This window comes from Halictus rubicundus, chromosome 3 (genome assembly GCF_050948215.1).
Source record: "Halictus rubicundus isolate RS-2024b chromosome 3, iyHalRubi1_principal, whole genome shotgun sequence".
Taxonomy (NCBI): Eukaryota; Metazoa; Arthropoda; class Insecta; order Hymenoptera; family Halictidae; genus Halictus; species Halictus rubicundus.
Window position 1 is genome coordinate 13039140 of NC_135151.1, and position 15619 is coordinate 13054758.

The 15619-nt window shown below is 46.0% G+C and overlaps 1 protein-coding gene across 7 annotated transcripts in view; it reads right to left on the bottom strand.

Annotated features, from left to right (window-relative positions):
- Rbp6 (RNA-binding protein 6) overlaps positions 1-15619 on the bottom strand; it is a 1054377-nt gene that overhangs the window by 371024 nt on the left and 667734 nt on the right. For all 7 annotated transcript variants that reach the window (XM_076785457.1, XM_076785451.1, XM_076785454.1 and 4 more), the window contains one exon: positions 11766-11807. In XM_076785457.1, the coding sequence (XP_076641572.1) occupies positions 11766-11807 (42 nt within the window). The remainder of the gene's footprint in view (positions 1-11765; positions 11808-15619) is intronic.

Below are 15619 nucleotides of genomic sequence, written 5' to 3' on the forward strand. Positions count from 1 at the left end.
GGCTCGGATGAGGCGCGCGAGCGAGACGGAACCTGTGTGCCGTGCCACATTGTTCCGAGCTTTGTCCCGAGATGCACCGGGCGTCCATCCTGCGCCCCGCTGTCGTTAAGTCGTCGTTAAAGCCCGATGCTGTTAAGTGTATTAGATCCGAGACAGCCCCGAGGTAAGTAAAACGAGAGCGGCGGCTTTTTGAAACGGGTATTTATTATATTCGATAATATACTAGTACGGGGCCGGGGCGACGCGACGCGACGAGCCGCATCGAGCCGCGAGGATTTACGGTCGACGACAATATAATCGCAGCGACGACGAGCGAGCGCGAGTGGAGGGATTAAAAGAATAAGGGAATAAATAAGCCTGAGGGCGCGCGCCCCGCTCAACAGGTACAGAGCGACGGAGTTTTTGAATATTCATGAGCTGTCCATTAAACGGCGTGTAATTTGTTTTCTTTGTAGAACGGGCCCGCGCCGTGTATAGACGCCGGACGTGATCTACTTCGGATGCACGGCTTTCCGAATCGCCTTTCGAAACGGCGTGAAATTTGCATCGGCCCGAGAGCCAACGGTGTCTCTTCGGTGCCCGGTGCGAAAATTTCTATTCCTGATCGAGATCCGGCCGCGAAAAATTGCGCCCCTGTGCCACCAGCCATAAATCATGACGCGCAAAAAACGTCGACGCTCGAAAAAGTTCGATCCGGAATCGAGCTTTGTGATAAAATTGCAATTACGACGAATGAAAAATGATTTCGCCGCGACCAGATCGAGATATCGACGAGGCTCTGACGCAAATGCTAATGGACTTCTCGTGTGTACATAAGCAGCCTGCGCCGAGGCTGAATTTTTATTGAATGGGAGTCCTGCGGGATCGCAGGTTGGCCGGACTCGAAGAATATTGTTTTATGGAATATTGTTTCATATGATACAAATAAACAATTCTTAGTTAGGTGGTTATGATTTTCTGCGGTTGATTGAACATTATCTACTAATGCCTAAATACACTACTCTACAGAGAAGTAAAGAAAGAATCACAGAATTGAGACTGGAAAATTGGCGATTTTCAAACTGCTGCAACTCCATGTACAATCATCTTACGACATTCTAACTGGACTTGTTTTAAAGAGTGAAGTCTCTACTTGGGCACCCTTTCTTTAATTTTTTTTTAAATATCTTATTTTGTTGTAAATCAAAGTGAGAATCGAATGTTGTTTTTTTTTTCTTCCGCAATTTTACGAATTACAGTTTTGTCGGCACTCTTCTCATCAAAATTAAAATAAAACCGTGACAAAAGATCGCATATGTCACTGCAAAAGGGAGATTTCTCTTTAAACGATCGCATTGAAACGAATATGGACAAAATTTTCGTTTGGATTTGTAAAATTTCGGGAAAGAACATCAACATTAATGTACCACTCTATTTTATAATAGAAAGAGATCTTTGAAAAAACAAGTCCAACGGTTCAAAAATAGAGACTGTACCCTTTAAAATGAGCCCAGACAAAATGTTGTAGGTATTTTTTACACAAAATTACAAGAGTTCAAATGACGTCAATTTCTCAGACACAATACTAGCGATCCTTAATTTTGCGGAGCAGTGGGTACACTGAATAAAAAAGCTTCCCTGATTTCTAACGGTGATACAGTGTACCAACCGTCGAATTAATTATCTCAATTCATTCTGACTGTCAGCAGCACGATTTAAATTGAGAGAATAACCATGATAGGAGGCCGGATCGTGGATCGTCGACAGCCGAAGAATGGCGTCGGATGCAAATGATTTTTCGTTCTGACCGCAATTAAGTGGATGAGATAAAACGCCCTAACGGTTCCCCTGAATCAGCAAAGAAACCTCAATCTACCACCCCCGTGGTAATAGCTCTCCACCGAGTATCGTTCCGACTTAAGAAACGAGTCTCCAGACGCGGCATAATTTCCCCTCGAATCCGCCTGTAGAGCTATGACGCCGATAAGTTCCATGACGACAGCGTTCCGTTTCTCGTCGACGACGTGGGTAGATCTGTTTCCAGGTGAAGCACGCGGGATAAATGCCGGTAGATTACTGATGCGGTCTTCGAACGAGAACGTCGATGGGTGGGCATGGTAACGCGAGTCGAGCATAAAATAACGGGTCTAATGACGTTCGCCAAACAAAAGCGCGTCGGGGCCGCGGCGACACCGAAAAATCTGGCGGGAGCGTCACGCCGGAAGCCGAGACGGTTCTCGTTTCTCTAAACCGCAGGTAGTTGTATGCATGAAGTGAAGTGTCGTTCCGAAAATAGCTGGCTCCCTCTCAGCTGGGGAACGATGGTTCTCGCGGGGGCGTGTGAGCAGATCTATGCAGGTGTATGCAGGTGTGCAGGTTTGTTTGCGCTTGTACGCGTCAGTGCCCCGTGATAGAGGTACGTGGTGGTGACGATGGAAGCGTAAAAGTGACGCTCGCGTACACGTCGACGTGTTCCTACTCGTCTACGTGCGTCCCCGTTCGTCTATGTGTGTTTCCGTTCTGTTTGTACGTGTTCCCGTGCGTTGGTGTCTGCCGCGAGTCGACGTGGAAGTGCAAGGGACTGGGCGCGCATCACGTATACCTATACATTATCTAGCAGCCATTTCGGTGGCATCATGGCGTAGCTGGCTGAGTTTACGGGCTGCTCCATCACGCGAGAGCTTAGCTTATCTCAATGCGACACAACATATCTGAGGCTTCCGTCTCCCGCCGGCCGAGAAACTACTGTCGGTAGCGACAGGTGGCAGCCGCTGTGCGATTCGCGGTCAAACCATACCCGACAATGGCGCCCCGCACCTCTCCGCCGTTTACAAAGTTCCGCCGAAGATTAACCCGACGATTTATTTTGTCGCACCGACGCGACGACGGCCCGCGAACGGACAACCGATTCACCGACAGCTGCGTTTCACGCTCCAGACGTTCGGACAACGGTTAATCGCGCGATGCGCTCCGATAACGTTCGCCGGACTCTGAATAGATGCTTGATGGCACGACCCCCACCCTTCTCTCGTCCACCCGACACCGCCCACGCTTTCTGGCGACGTTACTTCCGAACCGATGGACTCCGCCTCGCTGTTGCTTTCTGGGCAAGATTCTATTGGACTGCCGGGACTCGATAGATTTTGATTGGCTGCGACCCTAGTCTCCGACGTTGCGAAATGGTTTGTGGGATACTTGTAGATTCACTGCTCTGGTGGATCAAACGCGCTAATAGGTTCGTTTGCAACATATTAATGGAATTTCTGTTCGAATCATCGGACGTGCGTGAGTTTACTATGTTGTAGAGCTCTAGGAAGGGTGACTCTGAATGTAAGTTACATGATCAATTCTTTGGGGAATTTTTCCGATGATTTTCTAACTTTCTTCAGTCTTATAATTCGTTTGAAAATACTTGCAGAAAAGGTTCTTCCACAATTTCGATTTGTATGCAACTGACTCTTCCATTCGACCCATTGTATATTACTGGTAATTTTATATATTAAACAAATACGAGATTGTACTACAACCACAGACAAATGGAGAAATTTATAACTAACCTCTCGCCAAGCCATAGAGTAAGGTACTAGTAGAGTATGCTAGTAGAGTAGAATAGAGTAGAATAGAGTAGAGCACAAGTATAGTGGATTACTAATTCGGTTAAATGGAGTAGATTATTAGTATAGTAAAATGGAGTATAGCACAAGTAGAGTAGCATACAGTAGAGTACTAGTAGAGTAGAATAGAGTAGATTACTAATAGAGGAGAATAGAGTATTAGTACAGTAGAACAGAGTAGAATACAGCAGAGTAGAATAGAGTAGAGTACTAGTAAAGTAGAATAAAGTAGAGGACAGACTAAAGCATTTTATAAGAAAATCATTATCTCCGTATTTCAAAGTACTTCAAAATGATTAGAGGAATCTTTAAGAATTCTGTTTGAGTGTCCTCAACCCAGTGAGAATCGATAAGTGGCGGAACAGCGAGATTAACGGCCATTAATCAACGTTGTTATTCGAAAAGAGTCTCCCATCGAAGTCAGCCCTCCGTTCTAGTATTCCACGGTCGTCGATGGGGCATTATTTTGTATCAATTGGTACTAAAAGACACCGTCGTACCCAAGGTTCCAGTTCTAAATCCGGATGTTTTTCGGAAACGATTGTAGGAAGCCGAGGGGGAAAAGAACTATCAGAGACCGAGTAGGGCAATAAAATTGATCACCTCGAAATCCGCATGATAGGAGGAAAAGAAGAGTATGAGTCCTCGGCAGGGCGGGGTGGCGACGCGGGACGTTCGGGGGTGGCTGGGTAGCATTAAAGTGCTTTGCGCTCGGTCGAGCTACGAATTTCAATCTGGAGCCTCGAAACGATCGACCCTCCAGTCAGAATAGACCGGGATAAAAGAGAGATTATCGGTTCGTACCTTTTGAAAACTGGAGATACTGAACTTTTCATATCTCGAAAACGACCGGGCTAGTGACCCTGTTAAGTACCCGCGATCAGCCGGGTTCGAGACGAGCCCCGGTTCGCGCACTCCGATTGAAAAACCCGTTCGTTATTAAGTATTCCCGTCGGAGAAGAACGCTCTAAACTTTTCGAAAATGCTTTTGCGCCGGTGCGGCGTGAGGTAAACAGATTTCCGGAGGGGTGGGGGTTGGGGGAGAGGCATGTTTCCCCTAAGGAAAGCTGCCGGGGCGAGCTCTTTGTCGGCTCGAACGACTTCCCGAAGAAACCCCGAAGACACCACTCATAGCGTGTAACGATAAGACGCATCGCTTTTACTACCAGCCCACCGTAGCGTCGCCTCGTCTCGCCCCGCCCCTGCGGAACGTGCTATTTTTCCACTAAACGATAACATTACACCTCTGCTGCCCCCGCAACCCCCGCTGTTCCGCCATCGTCCTAAGTCGCCAGCCATAAATGCACTCGGATCCTGCGGTATCTGTCACCGAATGGCGTGTATGATCCCTGACTCGGCTGCCGTGCTCTGAAACCTTCAGGGACGAAGAACGCTGTACAGACACTGGACGCCACTTACGACGCGCAAACATACCCTCCCCCTTCGACCCCACCCCTCGCTTCAACCAACCCCCTTTTTCTAGGCTGCTCTGCCGGTCTGTATAGCCGGAAGGCTCGCCGGTGAAGAGAAAGTGGGCATGTTAGGCAGCACGAAAGAAGAGAGAACCCGATGTTTCAGTGGAAGGTTGCGAAGGTCCTCGGGGTTGGACTGTGTCCACAAGGGTGCTCGCGGGTGAGCCCGTGGTAAAGGGAGGGGGTATTCCAGTGTACACATCACGTATAACCAACGAGCCATCGCTTTGAATGACCTCGCCACGTATAAAATGCATGGGATTTCGCTCTAATGCCGGCCAGGGAGTTTGCCAGGGAGCGTATTTAGTCCCCCGAAAGATGAATGTAACAGGTCTCTTTTGACCCGCCCACCCGAGAAAGGAAATGGGAACCAAAAGTATCCAAAGGATGTGCATGTGGGCGTAGTCCTTGCTCTACTCGGAATCGCAAATTGGTCTTTGGGGAGAAGAAGGGAGAGGTGGGGGGGGGGGAGAAAAAGAGCAAGAGAGAGGGGACTCGCCGATGTCGTGCGATGCTTAGCGATCCTTGCAAGCCTTTAACGCTTTGACCTCGAGATTTGGCCTCGAGCGAATCTCGAGGAACGGTCACGCGCTTCTATACAGCAAACTCAGACCCTGACCAACCCCGATCCGTCATGCTTCAAAGAACCAGAGTTAGACGTAATCATTTCAGACGAGCAGTTCATTATTCCGACGCTGGCAACGCCGCATTCATTCTTAATTCGCTCATTGATCGTTTCTTTGCCTCCTGCTTGGGATCCCTCCGAAAACATAGTACTGGATACTCGAAAAGCAGCGTAGCTTTCAATACAATCCGTTGTTTCTTAACTCTATAGTAGAAGAAGTTCCTACTTGACGAGTGCTGCGTTTGCAAGATTAGTATGTCCAATTAATAAAAATAGTAGTTCCTACAAGAAGTCTAGCAGAAAGCCCAAAAATTCTCAGTCTGAAAAAAGCATGTTTTCAGTTAAGAAAGTTTGACGGGTAACCACAACAACCCATCTATTAAACTAAAATGAGTGAATATTTAAACTCCTATAAACGTTCCGACGCTTTCTTGCGCTTAATAAAAAAAAAAATTGATCACCAATCTAACGGTAAGAAAATCTGAAAGAATCCTAGAAAATAAAGTTCATCTCCTTTGGCGTATGACCAGTTCGAGCACAGTGCTTTTCTGCCGCTTGACAAATTCAGCAGCGTCACCTAAGTGTTCCGAACAGTCATCCCGGAAGTTTACTCCCAAAAACCTGCTCCTCGGGTCCCAGATGTCCCGGTATTGATTTATGATCGGAAAGTTGTCCTTCCCCGGGACCGAGTGCACGTGCGCGGTGTTCGGTTGTAGTTCCGCAGTCACGCCGGTCATAAAGCAATTGGACCGAGCAACAACTCGGCGATCGACGCCCGGGATCGTTTTTAAGAATCATCAATTTCACTGATCAGCGAATTGCGCTAATCAAGGGAACGCGGAACGGTGAATCGTTGGGACGGAAGGACATCGAGTTGCGTCACGGTGGATCACGGTTGGAGTTGATACACACCGGGAACGGCAACGACCAGTCGACTAGCCGGGGTGTCTTTCACTCGGCTTGGGTAAAATAAAACGATTCCTCTGAAAGAAGGTACGTGGGCGGTTGCGAGGGCACACGAAGGTAGAGACGATACTAGACGAGGAGACGAACCGGGTGGGGTGTGAGCGTAGAGGAGCTGAACACCCTAGGGAGCCGGCAGCTCGTTACGCGAGACGTGGCACAGCTCTCTTTCTCCCTTCTATTCTCTCTCCCTGGTCTTTCCTTCCCCTTCCCCCGCTCCCTCCTGCCATTCTCCGTTTCACTCCAGCCCTCGGCCGTGACTCTCTCGAGCCTTGATCCTTTTGCACATCTATCTCCATCCTCGTTTCGCCCCCTGCACTCAGCGCCCCTCGTTCTCGAGGCAACGGCGGTCTGAATAATGTGTCCCGCGTATACGGTTGTCTCTATACGCGCGTATCGCTACTCGGTAACAAGTGGATATTATGTTACCGATGCTGATGCCATTGCTACTCTGGACCGCCACGCCGTTCACCATGGCTAAGGGGATACCCTAACATCGATGGCGATTACGATGCCGGCGCCACGATAGTTCACCTACGCCTTTTCTGCAGACTGCTGCCGTCCAAATCGCGAGAACGTTTTCAATCCACTCCTAAAACTGTTCACCTAAAGCCGTTCTTGTTCCACTCGATGCTCCCTTAACATATTACCTATAGGTGGTTACTCAGCTTTTTGCATTCCAATAGCGACTTTGAGGTAACACTATAAATTAATTAAGTATATGGACACTGTAAAAATACACTCGATTCTTATAAAATGAAAAACGTCATGTACAGTGAATTCTCGATACATGTCAACAATATATAAATGTTTTTCTAATTCTATAAACGCATTTTCATCTATGCGAATTGGACATAAAAAGCATGGTTATAGACAGCATGTAATGCGCATTGAACGGTGTACAGAGCTTTTGTGCGGACTTTTCGCCGCTGTGTTTCTCTTTTGATTCCGGCAAGCATTCAAGCCCGATAGACAATGGACTGTAGCAGGAATATGAAGAAAACGTAACCGAATGGAAAGGGGAAGGCTGAGGCGTTTCGTAGAGAACTCGGTAATGACTGTCGCTACTTTTCCAGCATGTCGGAAGCGCATTGCGCCATTTCCGCTAGCCCGGAAGTGCGGTAACAAAGCGCTTCCGGCACGCGGTCTCGAGGAGGTTGTTACGACGGGGCCATGGCGTAGGGACACTCCGTGACATTTCAATGAACTTTGCGGCACAGTCATTTTCTCCCGAAAGTTCATCGGGTCTAACATGTGTTTTGGGGGTTGACGAACTTTCGACACCACATTTCTGGCATCGCGGAGGGATTAAAGACAAGCGATATTACCGCGAAAGTTCAGGAACGGCCGCGAATTGGAACAGCCGCGTCATGGTGTACGTCGAAGTTCTGTTTTCGGTGCGGTGTTCGGCTTCTAATATTCATACCCCTGTCACCTTAAAATTACAAGACCGGAAGGAAAACAATCGGGAATGCTCGGGAACTTTCCGACGTTGCAATAACAATAGATTGTCGACGCCCGGAAATAATCTTTGTGAAACGCGCGGCAAACAAAGTTCGGAAAAAGTCAATACCTACGAAAATTGGAAGCGAACGATGTAGTCAGAGCATTGAAGAGAACTGACCAGAAAAATTTTATAATAAAAAAGTGATCAGCATTTTCAGCATACGTTGATCGTTCTACAAATTAATCTGGACACAAGTCAGCAGACAAATGAAGCGAAGTAAAATCAATTGGAACGTGGTTACACGTTGTTAAGTGTTGCATTTAACGACCTGATGATTTGAAGCAAGAAAATGAAATAACTTCTTCATTGGTATGTATGTGGCTACGGTATGAACAAAAAAGAATAAAGTGTTTCATTGTTTGAAAAGATGATGGTACCTTGAAGTTCCAGGTTTGACTTTGTAGCCCTTTTTCAGATCTCATTTAGTAAAAAAAAATTATGAGAAATCAAGATCTATTGTGAACTTTAGGATGATTCTGTCGTAGAACATTTTGAAACGATTCCCGAGAAATTTAAAGTTTATCAGACAGCTAGATCTTGAGTGTGAAAAATAAGTTTTCTCTTTCACCACTTTCATGGAGATATGCACACCTATTATTATACTTCTGGATGGCCATGGTTCATCACAGAGGAGCTTGAATATTTTTTTTCCAATAATGGTCCCAGAAGGAATGGACCACACTAAATTTTTCGGAGCGATCGTCGGACCACGATCGAAATGGCTGTCGCAGTCGGAAAACTGACCAAGAGCTCCTCATCAGCGAGGCATAAACTTTTGAGAGGTATTAAATAACCGCCGGTGGGCAATGTAATAAAACAAATGGGTGGGTATCCGAACTGGACAAGTTAGCCGCATGAGATCCACGGGTCCTGGTTCGTCCCGAACGGATATGCTACTCGACATCAAAATAAAAGAAATTTCCTTGAGAACGACTATACGATAACATCAACTATAGCGTGGAGTTATCGCGGTGCGGATCGCGCCAAACGTGCCAGTATCGTATTGTGCGCGTTGCCGGGCGGAGTGTCTGGCACCGGTCCCGAATTCGAAACGGAACGCGTGCATTCCTATTACTTTTTCCGAACGAGCCTAGCGGCGGACGAAGAGGGACGGTCCGGGTGTATAAAAGAAGCGAAAGGGGGAGGCTCGAGGCCAGCGCAGCCACCGCCATTTTATGAAAATTGCACCGCCCGTTCCAGCTGCCCCGAGCGTTCAGGCGAAATATGTTACTTCCATCTCGCGATTAATGGTCGTTATTTTATTTCGAATAACGCGCGTCCCGCTCCATCCCGAACCCCGCGCCGAACGCTGCGCTGGAAACTGGCCGGGGCAACTTTTCATCCACCGCGTTCATTTTTTTTTTCAGCCGCCCACCCCTCCCGAAAAGGGATGATGACCGGGCTATTAAAAATCTTTCAGCCGCGACTATCTTCGATCACCGAATGGGAATTTTTATTTTATGTATTTTAGTTTTCATGTTTGGAAAAAGAACGTCTCAATTCACGTCCCAATTAAATACCACAGTGATATGAACATTGTTAATATCATGGATGTCCTATTCCATTTATTTGAATGCAGATCTTCTATATTATTTTTGTTAACCATGGTCGACACATTCTATTTACCTGGCTATGATCCTCATATTCTACTGTTCTGACTGTGAACGTCTGATTGTGAATGTCTTATTCTACTTTGGGTGATCATGTTGGCCCCAGTGGAACAAGTAGCACTTTGCAAAATGTAGCTGCCATATTCTATGTACTTGTCTGATCATGACGGTTCCAGTTTATTTGTCTGACAACAATGATTCCAATCTACTTGCCTGACCATAACGATCCTGGTCTACTGATCTGACCATGACAATTCCAATCTCCTTGCTTGGGTATGGCTGTCACTTGTCTGAATACAACGGTCCTAGTATACTTCTCTGAATGTGACCGTTATATTATGCTTGTTTGGCTCGCTCTCGTGGTTTCAATAACAGCTCCAACATAAAATTACCCTTAAAAACAGCACTTTGTAGGTACAACGTGTAATATCAGGATGCCAAAGAGACAATGAATTATCGAACGCGTCAATCATTCATGATAATAACATGAGCGGTATAAATAAACGAGAACACGCTGGGAAATAGTACAAACGAGAGAAATTCGGAATGAGCAGTTGGCGATAAATTATTGAAAATGCCATCAAGTGTTGTCTAAATAATTCAATGGTTCGATGTTGCGCATCGTAATCAGAGGTTTCGCGTTTAATTACGTCGACGCCTAGCAAAATATTCTTTTTCGAAACCATTCTTGCGTGCATTTCTGTTCGCTCACGTTCAACGAACACTATTACCGCGCACTAAATATCAATCAATTCCCAGTATAATGGGCACAATATCATTATTATTAGTCATCCGTTATCCGGTTACACGGTGCCGGGCAAATAGCTCTCATTCAGGTTGGCGGACAATTTCCCGTCAGACGCGGTGAAATTCCACGGCCGGTCGGGCCGTCCCTTATCGAATAATAGCGCAAATTGCCAGCCGGCCATGGAGGAGTCTTTCAAACCGAAATAACAAAATTTTCATCGCGGCAATCCGGCCACGATCGAACAGCGGGGACGCGGGCGAACGAGGCGAGCGCGCGCGGCGCGGCGTTTGCCTCGTTAATACGCCTGATGCGTGATTATCGGCCGCGGCGGTGAATCGTGATTTCCGAGGTCGCGTCATAATTTATGTGCTTCCGGCTTTTGACGACGGGACGGAATAAAATTGTCGGCGGTCCAACGGCGGCGGGCTTTGTAAAAATGTAGAAATGTCGCGGCGACGCGGAAACGGGCGCGCACACGGCCGCGAACGCGCCGGAACGATGAAAAGAACCGGTGGAAACGCTCGGATCGACAGAGCATCGAGTGGAGGGCAGAGAGAACGAGAGAGCGAGGCGGGAGAGAGGAGGAGAGAGCGACGCTTTGGATAGAGTCTGCGGAAGCGGGAGGAAGGGAAAGGGTACAATTAAAATTAGCGCAATTCAGTCACTCGCCGGTAATTCGCGTGCCTGGCATTTATATTATTAAGCCGCGCAAATTTCTCTCGCCTCTCCTCTCCCCCGCCCCTCCCCCTCCCTCGTTCTCCTGGCCCCGTGCAAATTCTCACACAGACAACCGTACACGCGTGACCCTGCCGACCCTACCACTCTTGCGCTCTCTACCCCTTTCCCTTTTGATACGCTCTCCCAGCCCCCCCCCCCCTTTCCCACTCAGTACCATCCGCGCTCCACGACTCGCAGTCTCGCGGCGAGAGTTTTGACCGTTAGTCATGACCATGTAGACTGGGAAGAAAATAATTCCGGGTTTTGAAATGAATTACATCTAATTGCTCTTATTAAGGGAACGAGAGGGCTTTATTATTCTCTCTTCAACCGCACCGCTATGCTTACGCCCCTCGCACGCTATCCTCTGCCCTTTGGCCACTTCCAGCCCGTAATCGTATTTGCTTTTTTCTTGCTTTTTGCCGCCTAATCCCTCGCCCCAATGTACCCCTCCCTCGAAACGAACGTCGAATTGGGGATATTGATGAGGCGCTCTGGACAGCATAGTGAATTCGGAGGGTCTCACTCACCTTTGGATGTGTTCTTCTAGGAAACGCTACCTTTGGGTCGATCTGCAACAAAGAGAAAGATCAAACTGTTAGAAATTTATTCGTAAAGTGTCTCTTTCAATACATCAATTCGTATTTTGTTCATACGTAGTATTCATCAATGTTTAGTCAGACGCTGGCACTGTGTGTGGTGTGCATAGTTGGGAAACCAGTGATGTAGTACACTATGTAGTCAGACATAAATGTATTAACCCTTTGAAATCGAAACTATTTTCGTTTCAGAATTCGGACGTTTCGTCCGATCCAGGATATTTTCGTTACATATGACCTTTTCCGTTTTGTCCACATGAAATAAAATATATTCATTCGTAACACACTTGAACATTCAGCAATTTATTAAAGACGATGACAGTTAGTAATGTAGGAATTGTTTTCAATTATAGTGTAGTAGTTGTGAGTGGAGCATTAGTGGAAACAGTCGAGCGCAAAGGGGTAAGAAAATACCTCTCTAATGGAGACTCCATTACGTTGTAAATGCAAAACTTTACTGTATGTCATTGAAATTCCTCTAAAACTATAACACACAGTTCACTGTGTTTCATAAATTTCCCTTACAATGAACACGACAAATGAATACAGTAATAAAGAAAAGAAAAACAGATACAGAGAATTCTCGACATATGTACGTCAACAACACGGATCTCGTCAGCGTCGAGCCCTCACGTGGTATACCCCACGGTAGTGGGGATAATTTCGCGACGTTTATCATCGAGGCCTTGGCGACATATATAGAGCAATGACTGTAGTGTGTGACTACAAATTTTGATCGATGCCTTGCTTCATTCTGGTTACATCAGCCGAACGAATGAACAAAGTAGAACAATGTCCCGCAAACAGATGTTCCCGGTTTGAGTAATCGTGAAAGATGAAGTTCCGAGTTGTCGCATCCGGTGATTCAAGGGGTAATCACGGAGTCATAAAATCAAGTTTCGAGAGTAGTCCTCGGAGAAAGAGAATATCGGTACCGGTCGGCTAACCAAACTCTCGGCTTGTTCTCCTCGAGCGAGTTCCGTGGGCTTGCCCGCTGGGACGAGGAACCAGGTCGGACGTAACCGCAGCTTACGCTCTACGTGGCTAAAAAGCAAAAACCCATCCTCCGTGGCGGAAGAGGGGGTTCGGAACGCCGCGGCCCCATGGAATTCCCAGTGCAGCCGCGACGTAAATTTTCGGCGCGAAATCGAGCCGCTCGAATGTTCGTCCCGGCTTCCCTCGTGACCTTACTTCGAACTTACGTGCGTGAAGCTACGCGGAAACGTACGTGACCGCAGGGGCGTCGTTCCGCCGAGCAGCCAGCCATTCGAGAAGTTCTGACTTTGTCGCTGCTTTGCCGGGGAAATCTTCGTGAACTGTGTTGGGAGCACTCCATTGGCCCGCGTCAGACCGACTTGCATATTTTTGGTGCGTGCGATATCTGAACCGCGATTGCTCGAAAACGTTTCGCATAGTAATTCCGACGAGCCGAGCCTCGGCTACGCAAAAGGTAAGAGCGCTATACAAGCTTCACAAACCAGAAAAGTAGACATCGAAAGTAACGTGCCCATACGGGATAGGAACTGGGGAATATAAGACACATTTTCGAGAAACATCAAATAATGAGATGCTGACTGTTTAGGAAGAGCCACGTACACTGATTTATACGATGGATTTATGAGAAGGAACAATATTTGATCAGAAGTTATTACGAAGAGTTATTATGGTTATCCTTGACCATTGTTACCATCGTATGTCTAATATCTATTCCATTTTTAATTCTATTCCATTTATTTAAACGTAGTCGTCCTAATGTTTTTGTTAGACCATAGACATCATATTTTATTTGTTTGCATACGTCCTTCATTGCCTATTCTACTCACCTGACTCGAATTGTCATATTCTACTTGTCTGGGAATGATTGTTGTATTTCTGGTGACATATTTTAATTGTCTGGCAATAGTTGTCATGTTCTCCATATCTGGCTGAAGACCGTTTATTATTTCAATTGCTTGATGGAATGTTCTCTCATAAAGATTTGTCTGATCGTGAGTGTCGAATTTTGTTCTACTCCACCTGTCTGGTCAAAGACAATGCATAGTATAATTGTTTGACCAAATACTACTCCTAAGAAGGATGTCTAACCATTGTTGTCTCATTCTACTTTATGGTCGTAAGTCTGTAATTGCGTATTGATCTTTTTCTGCGGGTTTCTTTTTCAACAGGTGTCACAGGCAATGATTTAAAGGAAACGCCGCCTCAAGGTAGATTTTAATTAAGATATTATCAATTTCTGCTTGAGAGCACTACTAAATATGCAATCTGCGATCGTTTATATTCACAGTTCTGGTAAGTTGTACTCGAAAGACTACATTATACGTTTAATTTCCGAACAATCGTCGGTGGTGCTGATTCGGCGACTTTTTATCGAGGCCGAGTTTCTCGCCGCTTCTCTAAAGTGGGTCAGTTTTCTTGCTTTTATCGCCCGGCTCAAGACGCGGAGCTCCGAGATTTTTTATCGCGGCAACTCCGTCTGAAGTATTTTTCTCGATCGCTGCCGGTCCTGGAAATATTTGTTTCATTTGCTCGTGTCTCCAAGTTCCAGCTGAAGATGCAATCGACTCTACCGTTTCGAAAGTTTCTCATTTTAACTTTATTCAATAACTAATGTCCCGAACCCGGTGGCCATAATCGACTGCCCCATTAATGTTACTGAGAACTTAAAACACACGTATATCCTTTTCCCTGACATTACCATCATTTCTTCTTTATTAGATTTGAAGTTTTCCATCCGAATTTGTGATCCTGTACTTTCTTTTCGCCGCATTATTTCATTTATTAATTAAATTATTAAAAGAATAATTGCTTCGGCATAGTAAACTCGGTAATGGAATGATTTATGATCGTTGTTTGCGTCAATTTCCGCGTGCATTGGAGTCTCATTCCCAAAATTCATCGAGTCCATTTTGATGGCAACTACTTTACTATCAAATAAGCAGCGGTTTTCACTGGAGATCGTTTGAAACGTCTGTCATCGATTCGGTGCACCGTCGTAATTAAGAATAATGTCTTCGAGATAATCCGCGCCGTTAAAAGACGCTTCATCTTTCATGCCGAGCTTTTGATAAATGAAATGTGCAGGCACAGCTGCGAGCAACAGCGTCTCGTGTACAACTACACGGAATATTTCTCTTCGCAAACATATCAACCGGTGCTTGCAATCAATATCCTTCCTGCGGTAGGATTTTTGTGTCATTCACAGCGATACGAGAAAATTCATTAAAACACGCAATTCAATCCACACCCACGTATTTCTCCACTACGGAACTTAATCCTTCTGCTTGTATGGTAGAATCGTGGTAGAAGCCGATGAATGGTCAGTCTCAAGGTTTTTGCTTAGATGGTAGAATCAAGTAGTATAAGTCGATGTGTGATCAGTCTTAATCATTCTGCTTGTATGGAAGAACCAAGTGGTAAAAGTCGATGTATGATCAGCCATACAGTTTTCTGCTTGTATAGTAGAATCAAGTAGTAGAAGTCGATGTATGGTCAAGCAACATTTACCTACAGAGCACTACACGAGCTCCAATAATTAATCATAGAATATGAATAAACTGAATCTTATCACAGGGAACTTTGAATAAAATGGAATTCTCCTTCGTCAACATTGAAACATTAATACGGAAAGAACAAAGCGGTGAGAACGCAGAGAACTTGTTCGTGATAGGTAATGAAGAAACAGTCTAGAAACGGGGATGCAGGAATCACGGGGTCGTTCAGGTTACACTATCAGAAACCACAGTTTTCCCGTCGCGAATCACGCAGCAAACCGGTGTTTACAAGAA